The sequence below is a fragment of the Sceloporus undulatus genome, chromosome 5 (assembly GCF_019175285.1).
Source record: "Sceloporus undulatus isolate JIND9_A2432 ecotype Alabama chromosome 5, SceUnd_v1.1, whole genome shotgun sequence".
Lineage (NCBI taxonomy): Eukaryota > Metazoa > Chordata > Lepidosauria > Squamata > Phrynosomatidae > Sceloporus > Sceloporus undulatus.
In genome coordinates this window covers 118,229,421-118,252,825 of record NC_056526.1, presented here as the reverse complement: position 1 = coordinate 118,252,825, position 23,405 = coordinate 118,229,421, and the positions used below count along the sequence as shown (strand labels likewise).

The window sequence follows — 23,405 nt, the reverse complement described above, 5'->3', positions numbered from 1 at the left end:
CCACTGAGAACTGAGGAAAAAACAGGTGAGAAGAGCTGCAGCAGACTCTTTCGGCATAATCTAATCATCACTTGGAATTAAATCCAATTGTGTTCCATGGGGCTTACTGCCAGGTAGGTGTAAACAGCCTGTAGGCCTACCTTATGTCCAGCAAACAGACTGTCAGGTGGCAAGAGTGTTTTACTCAGGTCAATACACTCTACTCTTCCTTTACATTACAGAGTCAGGATGGCTTTAATTTCTTTTTCCAAGAACTGTACCCACAACTACTGATCTTCTTTTATTGTAGGGGAAAGCTTCAGAGGTACTCCAGAACTATTAAGAAAACTCCTAAAAATCAACAAACTTAACCTACTACTTTACCTTTTTAGGTGGGAAACTCTCCACACAACTGCCTCATTAAACCTAATTTAGACCACAACCACAATACAGTATCTGAAATCAACAGCCCTTATAAATACATTTAGAATCACAGCATTAGAATAACTGGCAAGTCTGAAATGTCTATTTCAAGTCAACATATAGAATACTTCCTAAATCACAGCAATAAAACCTTCTTTCCACTCACCCTTGGTAGTCATCTTCAAATCAAAGTGAGGTTCAACAACTAACTGTTTAACCTCATAAAATTATTTCAGTAAGGACCAAATATATCAATATTTGTGTGACATATTGTTCTGAGTACAACTCTGGAGACCAGGGTTCAAATCCACACTCAGCCTGGGTGACCCTGGCAAATCGCATTTTCTCAGCCTCAGAGGGAAAAGACAAACCTACTCTGAACAATCTTGCCAAGAAAACCCTGTGATAGGTTCACTTTAAGGTTGTCGTAAGTCAAAAACAACTTGAAGGAACAGAACAACAGCAGCTGTTACAGTTGTTCAAAATGCTCCCAGAAACTATGAGAAAGGAAGAATAGCCATGTCAGTCATAGGTAAAATTCCAAAATCCTTAACATAGCAACAGAACCAGTATTAGGCCACCTTAAAGATCACAAAACATTGTACAAACTTTTGAGCTCTTCAGAACTCTTCTTTTGGCAAAACGATACACTTAACAAATTGAAGATGCAGAGGCATTGGATGAAGTTCTTGTTAGAGAGTCTGCATTTAGATTACAGTCTTCAGACAACAAGAGAAAAGGCTACAGACATTCAGATCAGGAGCTAGAGTTACACTTAGAACTTGAGCAAGTCACACTCTCTCAGCCTCAGAGGAAGCGAAAGGCAAACCCCCTCTTAGGTTACAATCTTAAGAATGATTAAGAGAAAAGCCTACAGACATTCAGATCAGAAGCTACACACAGAACTTTCCCAAGACCTGCTCAGATGAAGAAACAAAGAGCAATTGATCCCCCAGTTTGAAACCATAAAATCTGCCTTGTTTTCTGAACCATCTTGATCTATGAGGAAAACACAGCAGGCAGACTACCAAAGTAAAAATAAACTTTGTTACATATTAACAAAGATCTCCACATTATAGGATACCTGACACACTCAGCCATAACCAGAAATCTGGAAATTAATCTCTATACAACACAACACCAGACCTAGCAAGAACTAGGTAGAAGGCACTGCAAACGGATTAAAGGTTACAACCCAAGAAATCTCTCAATCGAAGGCTGTCATCTGTATTAACTGTTGCAAAGGGCAGGGCTAAGCTTGAAAGAAAGATTAAGTGAAAGTCTTAATACCTGATGTCTTTTGTGCACTGCCTTCAGGATTTGGAGAGCTTGCATCTTGAGCTCCTGTGCTGTTCTTCTGACCATCAGAGGTATAAACTCTTATTTGACTTGAATGAACAGGCAGATAACTACCTGGCAGCTTGGGCAAGGGACTTCCAAATTTAATAGGCACCTGCCATCCTGAAGAAAACATGAAAGAAAGCATTTTATAGCTGTTGAAGGTAACAAAATCTTATGGGAAACACTCAGCATTAAAGATAAGGTGGAAAGAGACTGCACACATATGCTAACTGCTATGTAGACCCAACATGGACCTAGAAGATGGGAGATAAGCTCGAATGTTTACAAAGTTGATTGAAAGATGGTCTGAAATAGCATAACCATGAATAAGATTTCCCACACTACCAAAAGAAGGGGACACAATTTATTCATTATAGAAACTGATATATACTATATACAACCATCTCCCCCCTATCAGTTGTATTTTACACGTCAGACTATAGCTCCCATCAACTACAACATCAGCCAACAATAAGCACATTGTACAAATACTGAGTGTGCAGAGCCTATTATACCATATACATATTTATATATAAGTTGACCTCAAGTATAAGTTGAAGGCAGGTTTTTGGAACCAAAATAATGGATTTTGATATGACCGATGAATAAGTCAAGGGTAAAACTTAAGGGCATGTAACAAAAGATGTAAAGGACAAAGCAGAGGAAAATGATAGCAAAGAACTTACAAAATTTTGGCAGGCATAACTGTTTATGCTCACCCTAAAGGCTTGATGGATGAGGGGGGAACTATGGTAAATGGAGACGGTGCAATGTGTGGCAAAAGTGATCAGACGCAGATGGGACTAAGATAATACACACATGTCAAAAAGAATATAAAGGCAAGACTTAAGGTACAGTATTAACTCTCTTTTTTAAAAAAAATTCTCTGTAGAGTGGCAAAAGGCAAAAACTTAGTTGGTCCCTTGGGAACATAAAAGAAGCACTGACTTCCTCTACTCTCATGGTGCTCCTTTGAGAGAAAGCACCAAAGAGCCGCTGCTACTTCTATTTTCCACCTAGGCATTTAAAAAGGCCAGAAGCGGTGCCATAGCAAAGAGAGTACAGGGGCTGGTGTTTCTTTTAGGTTCCCCTGGGATGGACTAAGCTCTCGCCTTTCCCACTCTACTTAGAGAAAAAGGGGTTTCCTTTTTTTGTAAGCATTAAGGTACAATATTTATATGCAGCCATGGATAAGTCGACCCAGTTTTTTGGGGATTGATTTTTTGAGAGAAAGGAGGCAGATAAATTAAATGAAATAAATAAATAACTTAATACATCTACCTCACTGTAATTAGCAACTGGTGATGTGGATTCAGCACAAAGGATCATTATCTTAAGAGTCAGAAAAGCACTGATTTCAACATGACCTTTTGTATTATTCTGTTGCCTCAGATGGGGGAAGTGACTGCTGGCTTAAAAGATAGCGCCACGTGAACAATTATAACCATTGAAATTTAGCACATGATATGATGGGCATTGGCTGGAATCATAGCTTTTTAATGTGGCTGCTTCAATGAAGCAAATTCTCCATTTCCAGTAACATGAGAAGTGATCCAAAAGTTTGAGATAACAATGCTATCTATGTTTACTTGGTTGGGACTCATCTACACCGACCAGAATACTCAGGGCTGCTCCTGGAGTATTCTGGCTCCAGGGCTGCGCCCAGATTTCCCCCCATTACTTCTGCACCCCAGAGTGACACCAAGCATCTGTATACACATGCATCCTGCTTGATGCCATCGCTGCGTGTTGCTCCCTCCGAGCTCAGAAAGGAGGCACCCAGCAGCAATTACATGGCTGGATGCCTCACTGAGACCTCAAAAAGAGTGACTTCCATCAGTGGTGGCAGTGGCAGACAGCACAACTGGATGAGTGTGTAAACAGCCACCCAACACTGCACTGAATTTTCCTGCAAGATCTGGAGGAAAAGATGAGTTATGTAAAACCATTTGAGGCATGAATAGGGCAGATTCGGTGTAGAATTGTCCTCATGTCATGAAGACAATCCACACTAAAATCGATCATTTGGCCCTGCGTAATGTAGACAGTTTGCAGTGAGAGTGGGAGGAAACTGGTTTAACTGGCCCATGTAGATATCCCTTAGCTCAGCTAGCTGGGGCAACCAACAGCAGCACTCTCACTGAAAGTGAACAATATAGTTCTACTATTACAGCTGAACAGAGTGGGCCCTATATGCCAAACAAATGGTACACCATTTTGTTGCCAATTGTAAACAACTCACAGTCACTGGAAAAGTGAGTTATAAGTATGATTAATGACTTTTCAATAATTTTATATTTAGAAGCCATTTCACTCACAGCCCACCCTCCTTTATAGCAGGGGTGGACAATTTGTGCCCTCCAGAAGTTGTTGAACTGAAACTCCCATCAGACTTGTTGAGAGATGCTGGGAGCTATAGCCCAACAACATCTGGCATGTTACCTGTTATCCCATGATGTGTATTAAAATCAAAATGAAGGAACAGCATCCAGGACAATTCTGTGCAAATGAAGAGACTAAACCCTGCCAGCAGAAGGTTGCCTTTTCACAATCATGGGCATCAGGAGGGAGAGCAGCTTATGGCCCACAATGATGTCCTAGTGTCCATCAGAAAAGAGTCAAACGCTGCACTTGGGGACATGGATGCAGCCCTCTTTGTCCCCACCAAGAAAACGGACAGCCTTGATGCAACCTATAAAAACTTTCTCAGCCTCAGATGAAGAAGGCAAAGGACAGCCTCTCTGAACAAATCTTGCCAAGAAAACCAGTCACAGGGGAAGGCATAGATCAGAAATGGTTTGAAGGCACAGAACAACAGCAGCAAATATCAACTGTCTCAGAAACCATGAGAAAGGAAGAATAACCATGTCAGTCACGGGATTCAAAGATATATAGAGCGTTAATGTGTAGAATCAGTATGTAGAGAGATCTTGTAGCATCTCTGAGACTAACTGAAAGAATGAAGCTGGCAGTATGAGCTTACATAGCCTAAAGTCTACTTCCTCAGATCATCTGAGGAAATAGACTGAAGTCTAGGAAAGCGCGTGCTGCCAATCACTTGCTTTCAGATAGTCTCAAAGGTTCTACAAATGTCAGTCACAGGCAAAACTCCAAAATCCTTAACAGGGCGACAGGTCTAGTATTAGGCCACCTCAAAGGTCGCAAAACACTGTACCGTCGTCTCTCCGCATTTCCTGGGGTTGGGGCACAGGGCCCATGTGGATGTGGGGAAGCCACAAATAACAAAAACACTATGTTTTATCCGAGAAGAACACCTGTCTAGGAATCTCCAGGCCCTCCAATGTAATTCTGTAGTCAACATCTGCCAGCACTGACCACAGAATGGCCCTGGAGGAGCGACAGATGCCTAGTGGATGTTCTCCTGAGGAATCTCTAGGCCTTTCGGTGAGACTTCAGGTTAAAGTTGACCATAGCGCTACGCTGGGTAGTTTTCAATGGGCAAGGGCTCCCCAACGATCCCCTATGGGCAAGTGTTCCCCAGTGATCCCCTATGGGCAAGGGCTCCCCAGCGATCCCCCTATGGAGCAAGGGGCTCCCCCGCGATCCCCCTATGGGCAAGGCTCCCCAGCGATCCCCTATGGGCAAGGGTCTCCCAGCGATCCCCTATGGGCAAGGGCTCCCCAGCGGATCCCCTTATGGGGCAAGGGTCCCCAGCGATCCCCTATTGGCAAGGGTTCCCAATGCCCTCCCTGTGGGCAAGTATTATCGAACGGGGAGAGAGGGGGGCTGACCATGGCAGGCGGCGCGGACGATGGGGATCCCCGCGGGGCCCCGGTTCTTCCTCCGGAGCAGGTGGAGCTGGTAGAGGCAGCAGCTCCATCCCCTCCTCTGGGCTGCCAGGCCGGCAGCATCCTCGCTCAGGCGCTCACTCTCCCTCAGCCGCGGTGTCCATCCGCCAAGACAGCGCCGCCGGAACGGAAGTCGAGCCCAACCCGGCCCTTCTCTTCTCCTCCTCTCTCTGGTCCTTTTCCTTAAGGTGAGCTTCTAAGCGCCACCGTGCGTGCATGCAAGCCGCTCTCTCCTCCTGCTCCTCTCTATGGCCAGTCCTCCTTAAGATGAGCCTAATCGTCACCGCGCATGCTAGCCCGAGCGGCCAGCGCGGTGAGCCTGTCTGTAATGCCACTGCGCATGCGTACCCCTTGCCTTCTCCTTCCAGGTGGTGCGTGGCGGGCTCCGCGTAGCCTCCTTTCTTCCCTCTCTCGGATGAATGAGGCTGACCACCTTCGTTCCATCCTCCTCCCCTCAAACCTGGAATGGTACAGTCCTCCTCATTCAGCCCCCCCTCCCTTCACTCTGGATGGGAACGTCCTTCCGAATGGCAGTAATAATAATAAGAGTAGGGGAGAGCAGCCGCAGCGCGGGCCTAGTGGGTGGAGCGCCCGACGCACGACGACGAGGGCTGGCGCCAGGGGTTCCAGCCCCGGCTGGGGCATTCAATAGCAATAGTGCATCAATGACACTTACAGAAACCATCCAGTGTTCTTTGAAGGGGGGGCCTGGTTTTGACCCAGACTCCTGGGCTGCCTTGGCTGTCTGTCCCCCTCACACTTCCCCTTCCCAGGACTCTCCTAAAGCTTCTAGCCTTTAGTCAAGGTCTGCTGTCCCAGCCAAAGGTTTCCTCTGCCCCATCCCGGTTCGCCCTTTTCACTCACTGCCCCTCACTCCTGGAACCTTCTTCCCCACACAAGAGCCATCACTTCTTTTAACCAGCTTCAAAACGGAGTTGAAAAAACCATCTGTTCAGAATAGCCTTCCCAGGCATTGCATAATTGTCACTTGCTATTTGGTGTTCTTTTGTTGTCTGTTTATCAAAACATTCCCTGTATTGCTATTTACTGTATATGCATATCCTACTTGTGAGTATGTATTTTCCCTGGAAAAATGATTAACCTTCCATTATGAAGCCAGGCCCTCCTCCCGTCCTCGTCATCAGCCTTGGTCCAGGCCTCGGAGGTAGAGGGAACTCTGCTGGACCTCTACCCTCTCCCTCCACCCTCCCTTCTCCTTCTGTGTCCATGTCTTTTTAGATTGTAAGCCCGAGGGCAGGGAACCGTCTAACTAAAGATTGTATGTACGCGCTGTGTAAATTTACAGCGCTCTAATAAAGGTTAATAATAATAAAGAGAGAGAGTATGACTTCAGGGCGTCAGGAACTGTGAGGGTCCACATTGGACTGCCAGCCAAATGGTTTGACTCTGGAGAGTCAGGGGCCGATGAAAATCCAAGTTGTGCAGCCAGCCAAAAGGCTTGACTCCGGCAGAGCAGGGACTGACGAGGCGTGAAGCTGGGCTAGAAGCCAACTGGTATGACTCGGCAGAGTCAGGGACCATTGAGGATTGACGTTGGGCTGCAAGCCAGTAGGTTTGGCTCCGGAGGTCCTGACCAATGATGATGACATCCATTTGGTTTGACCCCGGAAAGCCAGGGACAGGTGAAGACTGAAGACATGGCAACCAGTAACAATGTCTCCTCAGGAATGAAGGACAAAAGCAAGGCAAATGGCCCTGAGACAGTTTGTCCGCAGCAAAAAAGGCGGCCGGTGGCCACTTTATAAGTTTATCTCAAGATAGATGGTGAAAAGTGCCCCATTTAAAATTTTCCCTCAGAACAAAAAGGGGCTTTGCCTAAAAACTTTACCTCAGAGTAAAAAGGGGGGGGGGAGCTCTGCCAATCACACCAAATGAGGTGAGCGGTGTTGTACCCAAAACATTCCTCAGAAAGGGAAAGGGCCTTGGAATGCGAAGGCGAGGCAAGCGCCGTTAAACAACTTCACCTCAGAATTTAAATTCACTTTAAGTACGCGATTCTCTAGAAATCGCCATTAAGGCTGTCGTTAAAACAGCTTTATTTCAGAATTAAAATTCACATTTTGGTAAGCAAGTTGTTGGTTAAAGCAACACTACCTCAGAATTTAAATCAATTTAAGTATCATAGATTATCTTAAAAAAAATCATAGCATTTTGATTAAAATATGAACAAACGGGTGTAAAAATTACACCAAAACACAGATGATCCTGTCAAATTGAGTTTTAAAAGTAGACAGGAAAATGAATGTCAAAAGAGTTCTAGATGCGCTGCTAGGCTGGTGGACAAAAGGAACGTGGGTTTAGGCGGAGGAAACTGGCCATAAGGCAGTTGGAGAGTGGAAGGGGCTGCTGCCAAAATGCCTCAGTTCTCCAAGAAGGTTCCAGAATAACCCATTTGTGTGATATCGCAGATGACCACTCAAAGAACAAAAGATATATCATAATACACTGTATAAAACCAGAGTGGAAGGATATTATCATGTGGAAGTGGAAGAAAATAACCGATCTTTTTATATATAGATATTTCTTACCCTTCCATACATTTTCTTCCACTCTGGTTATACAGTTGTGTGTGAAGACTGAATGAATGAAATATTTGAATGAATGAAATATTATTTATATCCCGCCTCTTCCATTTTGGGGATCGAGGCGGGTCGGGAAGGGGGGGGGGGGGGTAACAACATGATTATATGGTACATAAGGATCAAACATTAAAACCACAATACCCACGCTCACTCTTCCACCAAATTAAAAATTACATAGTAGGACACCAGTAAAATATATAACAACACATCGCAATTATTGCACAATCACGTGAACGAGGGGTGGTGGAGAAAGGTTCAATTGTTCTGGGCAATTTTCAGTCGGGTGGCCTGCCGGGAGAGAAGGGTTGTGTGTGTGTGTCTCTCTGGTGTGTGTAGAATAGATAGATAGATAGATAGATGATAGATTTCCTTTTACTCCATATATATATTTATTCCACTCTTTTATACAGTGTGTTATGTGTATGTATGGTTGTATGTATGGTTGTTGTGCACCACCACTGTATACCCAGAATGGAAGACATGTATATATGCAAATGGAAGTGTGTGTGTGTGTGTATATATATATATATAGATATAGAGAGAGAGAGAGAGAGAGAGAGAGAGACTAGAGTGGGCCTTGTGGGTTCTGTGGGATTTGATTCCAAAATCTGTGAACGTTCAAGTTCCATTAATACAATGGAATAGTAAAAGAGTGCCCCTTATATAAAATGGCAAAATCAAAAATTTGCTTTCTGGGAATATATATATATATATATATGTATTCAATAAATTCAAGCCTCATCTGCTTGAGTCCGTGGATAAAGAATCCATGGATAGGGAGGGCCGACTGTATATTATTTTTAAATTTTTAGTGCTCCAGCCCTGCCTTGTGTATGGGTTTAAAACCGATATGACGATGAGGACCTGTGGTGTGTATTGGTTTGCATTTAGACTAGGATAACCTGGGACTAGTTTAGGGTTACGAATCCCTGCTCAGCCATGGAAACCCACTGGGTGAGCTGGGTAGTCACAAGCAGCACTAGGGAAAAGCGTGCCCCACTTGACAGAAAATGGGAGTCCTTTCCCCACTCCCAGAACTCCACCTCCCAGCATGCACTGAGGGAAAAGCGTACCTCACGTGACAGAAAATGTGGAGTCCTTTCCCACTCCCAGAACTCCAACTCCAGCATGCTTGAGGGAAAAGCGTAGCCTCACGTGACAGAAAATGGGAGTCTTTCCACTCCAGATCCAACTCCCACATGCGCGGGAACGTTCCTACGTGACAGAAATGGGAGTCCTTCCCACTCCAGAACTCCAACTCCCAGCATGCAAAGCGGGAAAAAAGTTCTACCTCACGTGACGAAAATGGGGAGTCCTTTCCCACACCCAGACTCCAACTCCCAGCATGCATTGAGGGAAAAGCGTACACTCACGTGACAGAAAATGGGAGAGTCTTTCCCACTCACAGAACTCCAACTCCCAGCATGCATGAGGGGAAAGATGCCTACGTGAGAGAAAAATGGAGTTCCTTTCCCCACACCCAGAAACTCCAACTCCCAGCATGCAAGCGGGAAAAAAGTTCAGCTCAGTACAGAAAATGGGAGTCCTTTCCACTCAGCAACCCAACTCAGCCATGCAAACGGGAAAAGCAGCCTCACGTGACAGAAAGGGAGTCCTTTCCCACACCCAGAAAACTACCACTCCCAGCATGCAAAGCGGAAAAAGTCACCTCACGTGACGGAAAAAATGGGAAGTCCTTTCCCCCTCCCAGAACTCCAACTTCCCAGCATGCCTACGAGGGAAAAGCAATCCTACGGTGACAGAAAAATGGGAGTCCTTTCCCCACCCAGAACTCCAACTCCCAGCATGCAAAGCGGGAAAAAGTCCTCAAGTGACAGAAATGGGATTCCTTTTCCCCCTCCAGAACTCCACTCCAGCATGCACCGAGGAAACACCGCCTCACGTGACAGAAATGGGAGTCCTTTCCCCTCCCTGACCTCCAACTCCCAGCAATGCACAAAGCGGGAAAAAGTCGCTCATGACAGAAATGGGAGTCCTTTCCCCTCCCAGAACTCCCAACGCCCAGATGCAAAGGGGAAAAAGATCTCCTCACGATGACAGAAAATGGGAGTCCTTTCCCATCCCAGAACTCAACACTCCCAGCATGCAAAGCCGGGAACAAAGTCACCTCACGTGACAGAAAATGGGAGTCCTTTCCCCTCCCAGAACTACCCAACTCCCAGCATGCCGCAGGGAAAAGCATCTCCGTGACAAAGAACAATGGGAGTCCTCACTACTCCCCCTCACCATGAACTCCAACTCCCAGCATGCAAAGCAGGAAAAAGTCACTCTCGTGACAGGAAAATGGAGTCCTTTCCCCTCCAGACTCCAACTCCCAGCATGAAAGGGGAAAAGTACCTCACGTGACAGAAAATGGGAGTCCTTTCCCCCTCCCAGAATCCAACTCCCAGCATGCAAACCGGGAAAAGTCAGCCTCACGTGACAGAAACGGGAGTCCTTTCCCACCCCAGAACTCCACACTCCCAGCATGCAAGCGGGGAAAAGTTCAGCTCACTGACAGAAACTGGGAGTCCTTTCCCACCCAGAACTCCAACTCCCGCATAACGGAAAAAGTTCAGCTCACATGATACAAAAGGAAGTCTTTTTCCCCCTCCCGACTTCAACTCCAGCATGCACCGAGGGAAAAGCATGACCTCACGTGACAGAAAATGGGAGTCCTTTCCCCCTCCAGAACTTCCAACTCCCACATGCACAGAGGGAAAGCAGCCTCACGTGACAGAAAAGGGGAGTCCTTTCCCCCTCCAGACACTCCAACTCCCCACATGCCCGCGAGGGAAAAGCATGACCTCACGTGACAGAAAATGGGAGTCCTTTCCCCTCCCAGAACTCCAACTCCCGCATGCCAAGCCGGAAACGCAGCTCACTGACAGAAATGGAGTCCTTTCCCCTCCCAGAACTCACTCCCGCATGACCGAGGAAAACATACCACGTGAGAAATGGAGTCCTTTCCCCCCGAAACTCCAACTCCCAGCATGCACCGAGGAAAACATCCTCACGTGACGAAAAGGGGTCTTCCCACACCCAGAACTCCAAACTCCCAGCATGCAACGCGGGAAAAAGTTCAGCTCAATGCACAGAAAACGGGAGTCCTTTTCCCACACCCAGACACTCCAACTCCCAGCATGCAAAGTGGGAAAAAAGTTCAGCTCACATGATAGAAATGGGAGTCCTTTCCCACTCAAACTCCAACTCCCGCATGCACCAGGGAAAAGCATCTCACGTGACAGAAAATGGAGTCCTTTCCCTCCCAGAACTCAACCTCCGCATGCAACGCAGCGAAAAGCATCCTCACGTGACAGACAAAGGAGTCCTTTCCCCCCCCAGAACTCCAAATCCCAGCGCAAACCGGAAACGCTACCTCACGGACAGAAAATGGATCCTTTCCCCTCCCAGAACTCCAACTCCCAGCATGCCCCCAGGGAAAAAGCACCCTCACGGACAGCAAAATGGGAGTCCTTTCCCCCTCCCCGACTCCAACCCCAGCATGCCCCAGGGAAAAGCATACCTCAATGAAGAAAAATGGAGTCCTTTCCCACCCCAGAAAACCAACTCCCCGCATGCAAACGGGAAAAAGCAGCTCACGATAGGGAAAATGGGAGTCCTTTCCCACTCCACACTCAACTCCGCAGACACCCGCGGAAAAGCAGCTACGTGACGAACAAGGAGCCCCCCTCCAGAACCCAACCCCAGCATCACCAGAACGCATGCCTCACGGACAGACAATGGGACCGTTCCCTCTCCCAGAAAACCAACTTCCCAGATGCCCTGAGGGAAAAAGCAGCCTCACTGACAGACAATGAGTCCGCGGCGCGTGCATGCTGGGCAGTTGGCGTTTGAGGGGAAGACTCCCATTTCTGTCACGAGCATGCTTTCCGTTGCAGCTGGGAGTGGCGTCTCGGAGGGGAAAGCCTCCCATTTCTGTCAGTGGAGGCATGCTTTTCCTGCTTGCAGCTGGGAAGATTGGAGTTCTGGGAGGGGAAAGGACTCCAATTTCCGCACGTGAGGGCATGCTTTTCCCGGCATGCTGGGAGTGAGTTATGGGAGGGGAAAGGACTCCCATTTTCTATCACGTGAGCTGACTTTTCCCCTTGCATGCTGGGAGTTGAGATTTGGAGCGGGAAAGGAAAACTCCCCTTTTCTGTCACGTAAGGCCCTCTCCCCTCATGCTGGGCGTGGAGTACTGGGAGGGGACAAGACTCCCATTTTCTGTCCACGTGAGCGCCGCTTTCCCGCGATTATGCTGGGAGTGAAGCTTCTGGGAGGGGAAACACGGACTCCCATTTCTTCCACGAGCATGCTTTTCCCCCTCTGACATCTGGAGTTGGAGTCTCGGAGGGGGAAAGGACCCCATTTTAGTCACCGTGAGCCTGCTTTTCTCTCGTGCATGCTGGGAGTATTAGGGAAAGGATTTCTGGAGTGTGGAAACCGACTCCCATTTTCTGTCACGTGAGCATGCTTTTCCCCGTAGCTGGAGCCGTTGGAGAGTTCTGGAGGGCCCGAAAAGGACTCCATTTTCTGTCCACGTGAAGCGACAACTTTTCCCCTTGCATGCTGGGATTGAGAGTTCTGGAGGGGAAAAGGACCCCATTTTCTGTCCACGTGAGCATGATTTCCCTCCGGCCTGCTGGGTTTGGAGTTCTCGGAGGGGGAAAGGATCCCATTTTCGTCACGTGAGCAGCTTTCCCTCCGGTGATGCTGGAGTTGGAGTTCTGGGCGGGAAGGAAAGGACTCCCTTTCTGTCAGTGAGCAGCTTTTCCCCCTCTGCTTTTGGGAGTTGGAGTTCTCGCGGGGGAAAGGAAACTCATTTCAGTCACGTGAGCATGACTTTCACGTGCATGCTGGGAGTTGGAGTCTGGGCTGGCGAAGACTCCCATTTCTTCACGTGAGGCTGAACTTTTCCCCTTGCTGCTGGGATTGGAGTTCTGGGAGAGGGGAAAGGATCCATTTTCTGTCACGTGAGCATGCTTTTCCCTCGGTGCATGCTGGGATTGGAGTTATGGGAGGGAAAAGGACTCCCATTTCTGTCACGGAGCTGACTTCTCCCCTTTGATGCTGAGCGGATTTCACTGGGGGGGAAAGGACTCCCATTTCTGTCACGTGAGGCCGCTTTTCCCCATTCATGCTGGGATTATAAGGAAGTTTGGGCGGGGGGAAAGGAACCCCTTTTCTGTCACTGAGCATACTTTCCCCGTGCATCTGGCGTTGGAGTTCGGAGGGGGAAAGGAAAACTCCATTTTCGTCACGTGAGGCATGCTTTCCCTCGGTGCTGCTGGCGTCTGGAGTTCTGGGAGGGCGAAGGACTCCATCTGTCACGTGAGGAGCTTTTTCCCTCGTGCATGCTGGGATTGGGTTGGAGGCAAAAGGACTTCCCATTTTCTGTCACGTGAGGCATGCTTTTCCCTCTGCATGCTGGAGGTGAGTTCTTGGGAGGGGAACGGACTCCCATTTCTGTCCGTGAGCATGCTTTTCCCCGTTGCCATGCTGGGAGTTGGAGTTCTGGAGCGGGCAAGGACTCCCATTCTTCTGTCCCGTGAAAGCGTGCCCTTTTCCCTTCAGTGCATGCTGTGAGTTGGATTTGGGAGGGGGAAAGGCCTCCCATTTTCTGTCAGTGAGGCAGCTTTTCCCTCGGTGCATGCTTGGGATTTGGAGTTCTGGGAGGGAAAAAAGGACTCCCATTTTCTTGTCACGTGATGGCATGCTTTTCCTCGGTGCATGCTGGGGAGTTGGAGTTCTGGGAGGGGGAAAGGACTCCCATTTTATGTCACGCTGAGGCATGCTTTTCCCTCGTTGCAGCTGGGAGTTGGAGTTCTCGGAGGGGGAAAAGGACTCCCATTTCAGTAACGTGACGCATGCTTTTCCCTCGGTGCATGCTGGAGTGGCGTTCTGGTGAGTGGGAAAGGACTCCCAATTTTCACACGTTGAGTCGACTTTTTTCCGCCTTTGCATGCTGGGACGTTGGCGTTCTGGGAAGAGTGGGAAAGGACTACCATTTTCTCTAACGTGAGGTATGCTTTTCCCTCGGTGCATGATGGGAGTTGGAGTTCTGGGAGGGCGAAAGGAGACTCCCCATTTCTGTCACGTGATCATGCTTTTCCCTCGGTGCATGCTGGGATTTGGAGTCTGGGAGGCGAAAGGACTCCCATTTTCCTGTCAGTGAAGTATTCTTTTCCTCGGGCATGTGGGAGTTGGAGTTCGGGGAGGGGAAAAGGACTCCCAAATTCTGTTCATGTGAGGTGATTTTTCCGTTGCATGCTGAGGAGTTGGAGTTCTGGGAGGGGGAGGAAAGGACTCACATTTTCTGTCACGTGAGGTTATGCTTTTCCTGCTTTGCATGCTGGGAGTTGAGTTCTGGGAGGGGAAGGAGACTCCCATTTTCTTGTCAGTGCGCTGAACTTTTCCCGCTTTGCATGCTGGAGTTGGATTTTGGCGCAGTGGGAAAGGACTCCCATTCCTGTCACGTGAGCTGAACTTTCCTGCTTTTGCATGTGGGAGTTGGCGTTGGGTGTGGGAAAGGACTCCCATTTGTGTCCACGTGAGCATGGCTTTCTTCGGTGCCTGCTGGGATTTGGGAAGTTCGGGAGGGGCCGAAAGGACTCCCAATTTTCTGTTCAGTGAGGCATGCTTTTCATGTTTCGATGCGGGAGTTGGAGTTCTGGGAGGGGGGAAAGGACTCCCATTTTGTACGTGAGGTATGCATTTTCCTGCTTTGCATGCTGGAGTTGGATTTCTGGGAGGGGGAAAGGACTCCCATTTTTATGTCCCGTGTGAGGCCTGTTTTTCCTGCTGATGTGGGAGTTGGAGTTCTGGGAGGGGGAACGGACTACCATTTTCTTGTCACGTGAGGCATGCTTATTCCTGTTTTGCATGCTGGGAGTTGGAGTCTGGGGAGGGGGAAAAGGACTCCCCTTTCGTCACGTGAGGCATGCTTTTCCCTCGGTGCATGCTGGGAGTTGGAAGTTCTGGGATGTGGGGAACGACCCCCATTTCTCTGTCCACGGGAGGTGAACCTTTTTTCCCGCTTTGCATGCTGGAGTGGAGTTTCTGGGAGGGGGAAAAGGACTCCCATTTTCTTCACGTGAGGCATTGTTTTTCCCTCGGTCCTGCTGGATATTTGGAGTTCTGGGGGGAGGCGGAACGGACTCCCATGTCTGTCACGTGCGGAGGCATTGCTTTTTCCCTCGGGCATGCTGGGATTTGGGTTTCGGGTGGAGGGCGAAAGGACTCCCAAATTTTGTCACGTGAGGAATGCTTTTCCTGCTTTGCATGCTGGGAGTTGGACGTTCTGTGAGGGGAAAGGACTCCCATTTTCTGTCACGTGATGCATGCTTTTCCTCGGTGCATGCTTGGATTGGAGTTCTGGGAGGGGGGACAAGGACTCCATTTTCTCTCAGTGAGGTATGCTTTTCCCTCGGTGGCAGCTGGAGTTGGAGTTCCTGTGAGTGGGAAAGGGTCCCATTTTTCTGACGTTGAGGCAAGCTTTTTCCCTCAAGCATCGCTGGGAGTTGGAGTCTGGGAGGGGAGGAAAAGGACTCCCATTTTCTGTCAAGTTGAGGCATGCTTTTCCTGTTTTGCAGTGGGAGTTGGGAGTTCTGGGAGGGGGAAAGGGACTCCCATGTTTCTTCATCGTGAGGCATTCTTTTCATGCTTTGCGTTGGGGGAGTTGGACTTCTGGGGTGGGAAATGACTACATTTTCTGTCACGTGAGGATGCTTCGCTTTGATGTGGGAGTTGGAGTTTCTGGGCCGGGGAAAGGACTCCATTCGTCAAGTGAGGAACTTGTCCCGCTTTGCACTGTGGAGTTGGGTTTGGGAGGTGGAACAAGGCCTCCCCATTTTCTGTCACGTGAGATGTGAACTTTTCCCGCTTTGCATCTGGGAGTTGGAGTTTCCTGTGGTGTGGGAAAGGGACTACCATTTCTTCACGTAGGTAATCTTTTCCCGATTGCATGTGGGAGTTGGAGTGAGTTCCTGGAGGGAGCAGGGCTCCCCTTTTCTGTACGTGAGGCAGCTTTTCCCTGGTTGGCATGCTGGGATTTTGGAGTTCTGGGAGGTCGAAAGGACTCCATTTTTCGTTGTCACGTGAGGCATGCTTTTCCCTCGGTGCTGCATTGCTGGGATTGGAGTTCTAGGGAGGCGAAAGGACTCCTTTTTCTGCTCCCGTGAGGCATGCTTTTCCCTCGGTGGCAACGGGAGTTGGAGTTTTTGGGAGGGCGAAAGACTCCACATTCTGTCACTTGTGCGGCATGCTTTTCCTGCTTTGCATGCTGGGAGTTGGAGTTCTGGGAGGGGGAACGGGACTCCCATTTTCGTTCACGTGAGCTGTGAAACTTTTCCTGCTTTGCATCCTGGGAGTTGGAGTTCTGGGTGTGGGGAAAGGACTCCAATTTTCTGTCAAGTGAGGCATTGCTTTTAACCTCGGTTGCATGATGGGTTTGGAGTTCTGGGACGGGGGAAAGGACTTCCCATTTCTGTCACGTGAGGCATGCTTTCCTGCTTTCCATGATTTGGAGTTGGCGTTCTGGGAGGGCGGCAAGGACTAACCTTTTCTGTCACGTGAGCTGAACTTTTTCCCGCTTTGCATTGCTGGGACGTTGGAGTTCTTGGGGTGGGAAAAGGAACTCCCATTTTCTGTCAGTGAGGCATGCTTTTCCCTCGGTGCATGCTGGGGATTTGGCATTTCTGGGAGGGGGAAAGGAACTTCCAACTTTTTCTGTCACGTGAGGCTGCTTTTCCCTCGGTGTTTGGCATTCTGGGATTTGGAGTTTCTGGGACGGCCCCGCGCCGGAAAAGGACTCCTTTCCTGCTCACGTGAGCTGAACTTTTTCCGTTTGCATCCTGGGAGTTGGAGAGTTCTGGTGTGGGAAAGGCCCCCACACTCCCATTTCTTTGTCCACGTGAGGCCTGCTTTTCCTCGCCGCCCCGGCCCCACCTCAGCTGCGGAGTTGCGCCCCGCTCTCGCGCGACCGCCCGCCGCACCAAAGGCCCCGCCACCAAATTATGTAAGTGAGGGATGCTTTCCCCTGCACCACTGCTTTGCATGTGGTGAGTTGGAGAGTGAGTTGTTTTCCCCCGCCCGGCCCACCCGCGCTCCGGCCACATCCAGCCCGCCACCCCTCCCATTTTTCTGTCACGGAGCCGCCCCCCCCCCTCATGCATCCTCCTTCCTTCCTGCCCAGCCCCCTTCCTTCTGGGAGTTGGGAGTTCTGGGAGGGGGAAAGAATTCCCATTTCGTCACTGAGCTGAACTTTTCCCCGTTTGATGCTGGGGAGTTGGATTTTTGGGTGTGGGAGGAAAGGACTCCATTTTATCTCCCTGTTGTAGGTTCGCCATAGTCCGGGCCCTTCCAATCTGGGAACCTCTACCCTTTCCCTCCACCACTCCCTTCTCCTTTCTGTGTCATGTCTTTTTAGCTTGTAAGCCGGAGGGCAGGGAACCGTTCTTCTATAATAATAATAATAATAATAATAATAATTAATATTGTTGTCCATAACTCTGTGGGACCAGGGCTCCATTTCCCTGTCAGCAATGAAAGCTAAGTCTTGGCCTGACATATATTATAAATGGGCTACAGTCACTGAAGATTTGCCTTCTAGAGCAAAGGATATCTCTATATCTAATATACCACACACACACACATCACACACATTAACACAACATATTACATATGCCCTTATCTAAGAGAGTGTGTGGCATTCTCTCTCTCTGCATATACATATATATATAGAGAGCGAGAGAGAGAGACAGGAGTAGATAGATAGAAGATTGATATATAGATAGATAGATAGATAGCTAGACTAGCTAGATAGTGTAGATCGATAGATAGATGATAGAGGCATATATTTTGTAGTGTGGTATATCTATTTTTTTTAACTTTTTTATATAGAGAGTGTGGTTGGGAGAGAGAGGTAGATAGCTGATCGTAGGTAGATTAGAGGAATATGTGTGTGTGTATATATAGTCTATATATAGAGAAGAGAGGGATGATAGATAGACTAGATGGCGATGATACAGGCCTAATACTCTACTTATATGCGTGTGTCTATATATACTATAGGGAGAGCAGAGAGGATTATAGATAGATAGATAGATAGATAGATAGATAGATAGATAGATGAGGCATATATATATATATAGAGACGAGAGAGGAGGATGATAAGAGATGTATAGATAGATAGATAGATAGATAGATGAATGATTCGATAACGGATCTTGTGTGTGTGGGGTGTGTATAGAGAGAGGAGATAGAGAAGACCTAATAGGACAGGACCGACAGTAAAGACAGATAGATAGATAGATAGATACGAGGGCCGTGTGTGGTGTGGGTATAGAGAGATAGGATGAGAGAGAGCTAGATAGATGAGTGATAATGTTTAGATAGTTGTGTGTGTGTGGATATATATATAATACACACACACATACAGGTAGAAATATAGATATATACACACCAAAACCCAACAAACTTACACATAACAGTGACATAATTATTACACACACAGTTTGTTATTACATATATATAATTTAAGGACATAATAATTAATATACAACGTTGTAATATACTGTATGTGTGTGGTGTGGTTCTGTTATAGAATTTAATACACACACACACACCAGAAACATAAATGATGTACACACACGGTTAGGGATACATACTGAGATAATGTAATACACACACACACCAAACCACATATATACACACACATATAATAAGCAGTATATCATATAAAACAACACACACACACAACACACACAATTTATTGGTGCCTTGAATGTCAGTGTTCGGGACCTTGGTTCATAGCGGCTGCCATGAATTCGCTACTTTCCGGGACAAAATGTAGGATAAAATGTAGCCCCAAAAGTAGGACATTTAATGTCCTCCATTTTTCTTAAATGTCCTACATTTTGGGCTACATTTTATCCTACAATTGTCCTATATTTTGGTATAAATTTTGTCCTACATTTTGTCCCAGTTTTTAGTAGAGAATTATGGCAACCCTATTGGAAGCCCCTTCCCATCATCCTCTTAAGGCACAGCATGTGGGGAGGGGGGTTGGAGGCCCCTTCCCATCATCCCCAGGCCATGCAGATGTTGGGGGGGTCTCCCTGCAGCCTGTCTGCGCCCTGGGCCCCCTGAAGCTCCTTTCTGGAAGTCCCCAGACCCTTGAGCCCTGCAGGGCAATCAATGGCCATGAGGAGCAAGAGGGCAAGCGGCAACGCCCCCTGGCCGCCACCAGAGGGCGCTCCAGGACAGAGAAGAAGAATGTTGTTTGCAGCAAAGCCTCCAGGGGCCTTTTAGCCACAAGAGGGCGCCCGAGAGAGAGTTAGGAGGAAGGGAAACCTCCAAGGAAGGACCTGGAGAGGAAGTTATTTTAATTATCTTTATTCTGTTCTAGTCTACTTTATGGCTTATTTTATTCTGGTTTTATTTAAAGATTTTTAAATGTCTTAATTTTATTTTATTTCCTTTTTTTATTTCCTTCTTATTTTGTATTTCCTGCCTCAGGAGGCTGCAGTGTGCAAATGGAGCCACAGGAGAGCGACAGAGAGCAAGAGATGAGGCCCTGTCTTATCTTAATTATATGATATAGTATTATTATATAGGACCCCTCAATGGCCACCTGGTCCAAACCTCTTCTCTTATGCAGGGATACATAGCACCACAGGATTTCAAAGGACCCTTGAAGGTCCGCCTGGTCCAAACCCATTCGGTCATGGGGGAAACAGAGCACCCCAGTATTATTAAGTACCCCTGAAAGGCCGCCTGGTCCAACCCACCTTCTGTCAAGCAAGGATACATAGCCCCACAGAATCTGAAAGGACCCTCAAAGGGCACCTGGTTCAAACCTCTTCTGTCACCTGGGGACAGATTTATATGGAGAACTTCCACCAAACTACTTGGAAGAATAATGGCAGAAAAATTCAATCCTCTGTTTTCTAAAGTAGAATAAAAGCCAGCCTCTGTCTGGGAGAGAAAAACACAACAGAAAGGTGGAATAAGAGATTTCTTCAAGACAGGAGTTACTGGTCACAACTCCAGAATGGGATTTTAGAGAACTCTAGGACTTGCTTTGCTCTGGTGCCACAACCAACTACAGTTCCCAGAATTCCATAGCATGGAGCCATGGCAGTTAAAGGGGTGCCAAACTGGGTTGTTTCTGCAGTGCGGATGCATGCAGCCTAAGTGTGCTTGAGAAGTGATCAGACACACCTTCAGCCTAGTTGCACCACATTGTTAAAACACAAATCATGAGCTTAAGTTTTTGTTGTCTTGGCCCTTTCTCAAGAGAAAGGGGCACGCACATACATGCCCATAATGCACATAACACAGTATTGTAGCAAGCTGATCGGTGGGAATTATTTCAGATGCACTTCCTTTACCAGTTCCCTTTCTCCCCCTTTCTCTTTGGCTCTCTCCTAAGTGACCCTGAGCTGCTAAACAGCAGGCAGAGAACTAAGCAGATGAAGGTCTCATGGCCTGAAAGTTTGAAACCCCTTTTCCAGTCTTCAAGATGAGGAGGAAGAATCTCAGGGCTGGAGCACTGTCTTAAAAAGTGTGCACGGGTTCTTTCCCCATTTGTTACTTTTGCATTTTTTATTATTTGAATGACAATCTTAGTGCAATTGTGGGTGATGCTTAATACGTCTTAATTACATCAGCAGATTCTGCCCTCTATAACAGTTTTGGCACTGAAATCTGGGCCTAGGCCATCCAGGGCCTCACTACCACTGTCTTTTAAATCGGATTGTGCAATTCGGTTTGAACCGGTTCAAATGACCCTGGTTTGGGGTCTTGCACCAGACCCATTTAACCCGCATCTTTTTGACGCTGATGTTTTCAGTGTCTTTTTAGATAAATCAATTCTACACAAGTGTGAACCAGATACGGATCTGATCAGAATCAGTTTAAATTTGCCCTTTGGCTGGCTGGAACCAATTCATTCGTGAATGGGAACCACGACTGGGATATTTTACAGGGGGAAAAATGCAATCGGGGCAAATGTAGTGCAAACCACGCTCTGCTGTCAAATTAGTCCATCAATTCGGATCGCAAACCACTTTTTTTGTAAGTGGGAATAAGGCCCAGGATAATCTGGGAACAACCCTAGGGAAGGTATGAGTAGTTTCTGGCAGGTACCAGTGACCTTTGCCTTGTAGCATCACCTAAAAAAGGTCCCCTTTGGTTATATAAATATTTTCTACATCTATTCCACTCTAACATTGTCCCCATCCAAAAAGATTTTTTATTGTATTTAGGTCCTGACTTTCTCATAGTGTATGATGAGAGGGAATCAGATCCACAGCTAACTCCTTACCTCCAGCAATCATACAGGAAACAAGCTCAGAATGATGATGCTCCATTACGGTGGACTGATCTCCCTCACTGCAAATAAATCAGCAGTGAATCAAGAAAATTCATCTCTTCTTATCCACTCTCATTTCACTTCCTTCCAATATACTATTCCTTCTGTGGTGAGGTGTCATTGCAGGAAGCATTTTGTTACGAAGGAATGGATTACAGATTGGAGATGGTGCCTTTATAAGGAATGTTTGTACTCTGAACAAGACAGCTGGAAATTTAAATCAAGAGAGATGCTTTTTAATTAGTTTTCTTATATGCAACTTAAGGGCAGATTTAATCAAGATGAGAGAAATGCCACAACAGAGGTTGGAGAAAATTAATTTTATTTAAAATCGCATAAAGACAATGAACGTGTAATTTTAAAAGTGTACCAATTATTTTTTAAATTAGAGACAGACGATGAAGCTGTAAAGGAGTACATAAGATAGGCCCAAAATTTGGGGCATAATGTCCAAATGGGCAATGCCTATATGGGGAAAAAATATGGTCTAAAGAAATAAAATTTACGTTGAACCGTAAATTAAATTGAGATGATTTCCAGAAGGTACCTAACCTCAAATAAGTTATCAAAAATGCCAATAAATGTTTGAAACCAATGTTAGGGACGTCAAGACAAGGAGGGTGCCTTCTTTCATATGCAGTGGACTTGTTAGAAGGCACAAAGTTCTTGGCATAAGATTTATATGTTAATTGAAAACATTTTAAAGGCAGATTGTGTAATGCTGCTAGAAATGTTTCTGTCGGGCACTATAGATAAAAAACTGGATAATAAATATGGATTACTTTTTTTGATACACGATAAGAGCAGCAATTTGCACAAACCTGGAAATGGATGAGACACTGATGACAGAATGGATTGTTAAGGTTGCTGAGTTAGCCCAAATTGCCAGATTAATGTGGGCTCTAAAGGATAAGGCAAATGAAGCTTTTTTTTTTAATATTGGAAACCGTTTATAACAATAAGAAATCTAATGATGTAATAATTTGTGGTTATGATTACTAATTTTAGTAGGAGTACTTAGTTGCATCTGTAATGGTGGAATAACATATTTATTTTAATCTTTTTCTTTTCCTTACAGTTAAGATTGAGCGGGTCATAGCCCTATATCTTTTTCCCCCCTTCTTTCTTGCTTTATTTTCTGTATGTATTTTCTGAATGTATATCATTTTGATTTTGATTGTATACTAGATTGTTTAGTGTCAAAAATCAATCAATCAATCAATTGCAAAATACTATTTATTCTCTCCCTCCCCATCAAAATTATCACATTGATCCCAGCATCTTGCGCCGTTCAAGCAAGAATTGAAAAACAAAAGAAACCAGAGTTTAATAACAGATGTTCCTTTACAATATAAACTGGTGTGGCTGTTTTGAATCTGGGCAGGGGGATGACAATTTGATTTTGACAACATCAATAAAGCCAGGTATGTGACAATATAGGAGGGAGCAATTTAATTTGCGTTGAAATAAATATTAGACATACAAAGTGTCTGGAATGAAAGAGGGTCACAATAAATTACAAGGGGGGACGTTTTGCTCCACCATTGCAGTAAGCCCTTGGTATTTCCAATTTCAGGCCATGGAATTCATCATTTCTGCTGATTTAAGCAGAACTCCAAACAAATATGGATCTCGGTGCTTATTTTCACAGGTACAAGAATGGATAATTTACTGGAGTGATCCAATTTGTAAATCAGTAGGGGCCACTAAATTGCAGCATAAAAAAGAAAGAGTGAATGAGGTCCTTTTTTCTTTGTGTCAGCAGGCTGCAATGATTATGTTTATTAGATTTCCTTGAAAGGGTTTCACATTTTCTCAAATATGCAGGAGAACTATTTCCCCTCTGAGGCCGACATTAGCATTTTGCACTTG

The 23,405-nt window shown here is 46.5% G+C and overlaps 1 protein-coding gene across 1 annotated transcript in view; it reads right to left on the bottom strand.

Moving 5' to 3' along the window:
* SLC30A9 (solute carrier family 30 member 9) overlaps positions 1–7,166 on the bottom strand; it is a 31,722-nt gene extending 24,556 nt beyond the window's left edge. Inside the window, exons 1-3 of the mRNA XM_042469665.1 lie at positions 7,038–7,166; positions 5,496–5,745; positions 1,693–1,863 (exon numbers count right to left, since the gene is read on the bottom strand). Of these exons, the coding sequence (XP_042325599.1) occupies positions 1,693–1,863; positions 5,496–5,745; positions 7,038–7,166 (550 nt within the window). The remainder of the gene's footprint in view (positions 1–1,692; positions 1,864–5,495; positions 5,746–7,037) is intronic.
* Between the last annotated feature and the right edge of the window lie 16,239 nt (positions 7,167–23,405).